Below are 6,195 nucleotides of genomic sequence, written 5' to 3' on the forward strand. Positions count from 1 at the left end.
ACTATATATATGATTACATTAAATGCCATTAATATAAAAAATAAACATAGGGACAATTTATTGTGAATAATCAAAATATAAATAAATTATACAACTTTTTGGAAGTATATTTTTTTACAATACATATATTTTATTTTATATAATATAGCAATTTATTGTATAGTTATATTTATAGAAATTTATTTCAAAATCAGATATTTTTACTTTTACAGTAAATAGCTATTGTATAATTTTTAGAAAAATATATATTTGGTGATGAGATATATATTAATAGTTATTATAATTTCTTTTCTCTTAAGATTAGTAATTTTTTGATTTTTTTTTAAATAAGCAGATTTTTTTCCAATTCAGAAAGCACTATATATCTTTTAACTTAAATATATTTTAGTTCAGAGTTTAATTTAATTTGATACCTATTAGTTTTTGCTACATGCAAAAGATAATTATCTTAATTTGAACAAAAAATAATAATTATCTTAGTGCCAAATGTATCAATTTTATTAATTATAACTAAATAAACTTGATGAGATTGATATTTTTATTTCTTTTTCATCGCCTATAGTCCTTTCTTATTTATGTAGGAACTAGTTGGATTTTGTATTCATTGGGAAATGCAAATGGTTATATAAACCATTTAATAGGCTAGGTAAAATCTAATTATTTTGGTCATAACAATTTAGTTGTGTTGCTTGTTACGTCGAATCCTTGTTCCTTGTGGTTTCCTCGTGAAGATGTTAGAACCCAAAATGGAAGAGATAGATTGTGAAGACAGGATCAGTGCTTTGCCCGAAGAGTTGCTTGTGACAATTTTGTTGCTTGTCCCTATTAAAGATGCAGTAGCTACCATGATTTTGTCCAAAAGATGGCGCTGTATATGGATGATGTTGCCTAGACTTGATTACAATGAAACCAATGATATCAAAGATGATCATGATTGTGGTGGTGGTGATGATGATGATGATGATGATGATGGTGATGGTGATGGTGATGGTGATGGTGATGATGGTGATGGTGATGGTGATGGTGATGGTGATGGTGATGGTGATGGTGATGGTGATGGTGATGATGATGATGATGATGATGATGGTGATGATGATGATGATGATGATGATGATGGTGATGGTGGTGATGATGATGCTGATGGTGATGATGATGATGATGATGATGATGATGATGATGATGATGATGATGATGATGATGATGATGAGAGAAAGAAGAGCATTTGGTGGTTTTTGGACAAGTCACTGAAACTTTACAAAGCACCTGTCTTAGAAAAATTGCTTATTAGTCTTGGTCGACGATGTCCTAGTGATGCTAATGTCGGAAATTGGGTTGAAAAGGCTGTTGATCGCGGCGTCGTCGTGGTAAAATTCAAGCTTCGCTGGTCAGCAGGTCCAACCACATTGCCTAGGAGCCTTTACACCTGCGAAACACTCAAAGAACTGACTCTATCTAACAAGGTTCTTGTTGATTTCCCTTCTTCCCCTTCCTGCCTCCCGTCACTCGAACTACTTCAACTTTTCTGTGTGGCATATAAAGACGAGGCCTCCCTCGCTAGGTTCTTATCTAGTTGCCCTGTCCTTGGAATATTGATAGTGAAAAGAAAGAAGAGTGACAATCTGACGAACTTTATTGTGAAAGTGTCTTCTTTATGGATGTTATTGTATCATAATACAGCTTGTCTGCAAGATGACACTGACGTAGTGGATAGTGATAGTTGTTTGGTTATAGATACTCCGGCATTAATAAAGTTTAAGGTCGATGATGATTCAAGAGACTATTGGTCGATTGGGAATATGCCTTCTCTCGAGGAGGCATATATTAGTGTCAATTCTTTATCTAATTTTGACAAGTTCATAACAGCTTCTTCGTCGATCATGTCTCTTGACTTGACTTTTACCGATGAAATGGTAGCTCTCTCTTTATCTATGTGTTGACTGTTTGTTGTGATTACTTTGTTGCATCTACCCAAGTTGTTGTTTCTTTTGTTGCAGCTTGTGCGTTGTAGCACCCTAAGATTTTCTCGACTTATAAAGTTATCTGTAGATCCAAGTAGATCCGACTGGGTGGAACCACTCTTACTTCTACTAGCAAATACTCCAAAACTTGAAGAACTTTTGGTAAATTATGTACGTACTCTCCTTTTCTTCAAGCTTTGATGGACGTTATAATACTAGTAACTTTTTATAATATATAGTCACCGTTGCTTCTCATTAGGAATTTATCTATGACCTCGAGGATATCCCACTTTCATGGAATCAACCAAGTTCTATTCCTGGATGCTTGTCGTCACATCTAAAAATATTTGAATGGAGATACTATGGACACAGAGAAGAAGAGGAAGAATTCTTGACATACATCCTAGCCAATTCTAATTGTTTAAAGACTGCGACAATCTCCCTCAAACCCATGTTAGATCCTGAACTAGAGCAAGATGCTATCATCGGAAAGTTGAAAGATATTCCTAGGGTTTCAACATCATCTCAACTTTTGGTCAATTGAAAATTTATTTCGAGTTATCATATTTTTAGCCATATAATGAAGCTCAGTTAATGTGCACGCTTATCAATAAAATGAACCAGAACTTCTAAATATAATGTGAACAATTTGCTATTGCTATAATGTAAACAAATTGTATGCTTTTAACAACTTGTAAGATTATTACAGCAACTGAAAAAATGGAAAAGTAAAAAAAATATATTTCAAAAATAAAGTAATACACAAACCTGTGAGCTTAAAACTCTCCCAGGCACCTCATTCGAGAAAGGTCTCTAACTTTTAACTTTCCTGCAACTCCCTCCTTTTATCCGACAGTTATTTCCTTGCTGGGATAAAACCACTGCAATATTCCTAGAATTTTCAAATTCTTTTCCTTTTTGGGGAGTGTCTACTGGATAATACCCACCTCTGCCACTTTCTCCCCGGGTTCTTCCCCCGACCCTGGTCGGAGGGACCGCTAGAAGCTCGCCGGAAAATGCCTGAACTCCTATCTCCGCCCCACTCCAACTATGAAGACAAATCGAAGAGGGGAGTTGAAACCGATATCCTTGGAATCTGTTTCTGAACCTCAGAGTCCAGAAGAAAGCTTTTTGTTTGGAGATCTAATCTGAAGTAACTTAAGACCTTGCTGAAACAGGGAATCCTGTACTGCTTGATACCAACTACAAACTTAACTTGGAATCTGAAGTTTAGCACCAGCTATGGAAAGAAGACTTTCTCGAGAAGCAAAAGGAAAAGGCGTTGCAACGGAACCTGCTCAACCACCACGTACGGGACGCATAAAAGCTCAAGCCCCCGTCAATACGGACCGCTCAAACAAACTCTCTCTGACCCTAATAGGAAGAGTTACAAATCGCTCAGTACAAATGGTGTGGTCTCTCATACCTTTCTTCACTGAGATGTGGAAAGCTGAAGGAGGCCCAGTCGGATCTGAATTGGGAAATGGAATGTTCCAATTCCAATTTGAAAACGAGTCAAATTTACTAGCAGTACTCGAAAGAAGGCCCTTCCATTATGCTAGATGGATGGTCATTCTTCAAAGATGGGAACCAACCACCTCAGCCTCCTTCCCATCGCTCATTCCTTTCTGGATAAAGGTTCAAGGAATCCCCATCCATCTATGGGAGGAAAATACTATAAAGAGTCTGGCTGAAGACTTTGGAATCTTTGAAAAGGCGGAGATAACCGACTTTGCAGTGAGAATGCGCGTTCAGGTCAATGGCCTATTACCCATAGTCAAGTCCTCGGTCATCGAGTACCCCAATGGGGACGAAGTAACATCAACTTTTGTCTACGAAAAGCTCGAAAAGCATTGCTCTAAGTGCTCCCGCTTGGACCACGACTTTAAAGATTGCCTTGTGGCAAAACACCAGGCCCGAGAACACCATCTACAAGAGCAATCAACAAAAAAACTCTGTTATGGAAGATGACAGGAAGGAAGAGAGAAGCAGACAACCAGGGAACTTAGATATCTACCGATTTACTGCTACTAAGGAGGGTGAAGATGATCGACGCACCCACAACTCGGCGTCTTATGGGCATCAGCGACTCCTTACTAAACGGGCAAATGATAATCGTCATGTTTATCGCCAGGATCAGGAAATAAGCTCTAGAAGGGCTTACAAAGAACCACCTAGGGACTGGCAGACTCGACACAACCGCTCCTCAAACCTAAGATATGCGGATTCACATCACAATAATCTAACAAGAGAAGATACGCGGTACCGACTGTCCTCAAGAAACCGTACTGGACAGCTTATGAAGTCAAGGGATAAAAGACAAGAACACAGAGATGAATCTAGCGCTTCAAAAGCAGGGTTGGAGCATTTTGATCGGGGGAATCCTCAAAAAGACATGACAGAACTGAAAGACCTGTGACTCCCACGCCCCATAAATCCTTTGATGAAGCTCTAGATGAAGTAAGGGATGTCATGATTCAATACACCCATTGTGCGGACCCAACCGAGAGAGCAGCCCGGCAAGAGAGGCTGCGAAAGGCTGAAGAAGAAGGCCAACTCGAAGAAGCAGCAGCGGGAATGGTTCGAGATACACGGGGTGAAAGAGACAGGATAATGCCCACGCCTGTTTTCGAATCTGAGGAGAGAGCCCCCACAAATCAATGGAAATCACCTCTTCTAACACTTGAGGATAATTCAGCTGAGAGAATTCCAGCGACACAGAGACTAGGAACTCAACCTGAAACTGCAATGCAGTCTATTGAGAGACTTCCAGCTTCTCTGAGAATTGGACCTCCCGAAGCTCCTGAAGTCCATGTGCCCATTGCACAAAGTATTGTCTCACCAATACAGAAGCGAAAACCAGGATGCCCCCGGGAAAAAGAACGGTCCACTCAAGCCCACGGCTACTCAAAGGCTCCACTTCCCGAAAGCGGAAATCTCAAAATACAAAACCAGCCCCAGTTTGTAGGACCTTAATCACTGAATCTCCAAAAGGAAGATCAAAGCCTCTATCAGGAACATCTCGTGCTTCACGGACTATCTCCAAGAAGGCCAATACTCCCACGAACTCCGACAACCAACCTATTTGCAACATGATACCGGCCTCTTCAAAGAGAAAGGTGGATTTTCACAATCCATCCATTCTCGGTCCTTAAAAATAGCGAGCTGGAACTGTCAGGGGTTAGGGAATCCCCGGACAGTTCGTCGTTTAAGGGAGATGAAGAAGAGCATCTTCCCAGATATCTTGTTCCTTATGGAAACAAAAAATCCCGACGATTTCGTTATCTCGAAGATGGCAACTCTTCAATACGAGAACATCCATCTAGTGCCCCCGATAGGACACGGGGCAGGAGGGCTAGCGTTGCTCTGGAAGCAAGAGATTAAACTTCAAATCCTAAGTGCAAATGCAAATTGTATTGATACTTCCATTGCATATGAAGGAAAGCTTTTTTATGCCTCTTTTATTTATGGAGATACCGATCGAAACAAAAGAAGAAGTTTGTGGGAAAACCTCCTGCAAACAAACCTGGCGCGAGAAGCCCCTTGGTTTTTGACCGGGGATTTCAATGACATACTAAACAGCGAAGAAAAGAGTGGAGGGGTCATACGACCAGAGGGGTCTTTCTCAGACATGCACACTTTCTTCTCGGAAGGGGATCTATATGATTTACAACATTCAGGGGATTTTCTTTCCTGGAGAGGCCAACGAGGAGACCACCTTGTACGATGTCGCTTAGATCGGGCTGTTGCAAATAGCGACTGGGCGGAGTTATTCCCAAAGGCAAGATCACATTATATGAGTTATGAGGGCTCGGACCACAAACCTATCATATCCTATTTCGAGCCAGATAAGAAAAAGAGAAAGGGGCTGTTCCGATTTGATAGACGCCTTCGTGACAACCCGGAGGTCAAAACACTAGTGTGCCAAGCCTGGAAAAACGCGACAAACTCCACTGTCAATGACAGAATTGCCATAGTCAGATCAGTCATCTCCGAATGGACAAAACAACAGCGCCTGAACAGCAGAAGAATCATCAAACAGAAGAAAGCCGAACTCGAAGACGCTCTTACTAGCCCTGCAAATGACACTGTCCTGATTCAAAGAGTATCAGAAGAACTTAGCGCGGCCTACCTAGATGAGGAAAACTATTGGAAACAACGAAGCCGCCTCTCATGGCTCAGCCTTGGAGATCGAAATACGGGATTCTTCCACGCCACGGCAAAAAATCGAAAGAGA

General features: G+C 40.5%; 1 protein-coding gene across 1 annotated transcript; it reads left to right on the forward strand.

The window, feature by feature from the left end:
- Positions 1-305: 305 nt before the first annotated feature.
- Positions 306-4,142, forward strand: LOC106345682 (putative FBD-associated F-box protein At1g05080). The gene is made up of 4 exons (XM_048766294.1): positions 306-1,048; positions 1,178-1,910; positions 1,995-2,129; positions 2,218-4,142. The coding sequence occupies exons 1-4, from the start codon at positions 732-734 to the stop codon at positions 2,500-2,502; spliced, it is 1,470 nt and encodes a 489-aa protein (XP_048622251.1). The 5' UTR covers positions 306-731; the 3' UTR covers positions 2,503-4,142.
- The last annotated feature ends 2,053 nt before the right edge of the window (positions 4,143-6,195 follow it).

The sequence above is a fragment of the Brassica napus genome, chromosome C8 (assembly GCF_020379485.1).
Source record: "Brassica napus cultivar Da-Ae chromosome C8, Da-Ae, whole genome shotgun sequence".
NCBI classification, from domain to species: domain Eukaryota; kingdom Viridiplantae; phylum Streptophyta; class Magnoliopsida; order Brassicales; family Brassicaceae; genus Brassica; species Brassica napus.

Excerpts from the sequence above, each read along its gene's own strand:
- LOC106345682 (XM_048766294.1), top strand. The coding sequence starts at position 732 with ATGTTAGAACCCAAAATGGAAGAGATAGATTGTGAAGACAGGATCAGT. Across the intron at positions 1,049-1,177 it reads GGTGATGGTGATGGTGATGG|TGATGATGATGATGATGATG; the intron begins TGATGGTGATGG and ends TGATGATGATGA. Across the intron at positions 2,130-2,217 it reads AAGAACTTTTGGTAAATTAT|GAATTTATCTATGACCTCGA; the intron begins GTACGTACTCTC and ends GCTTCTCATTAG.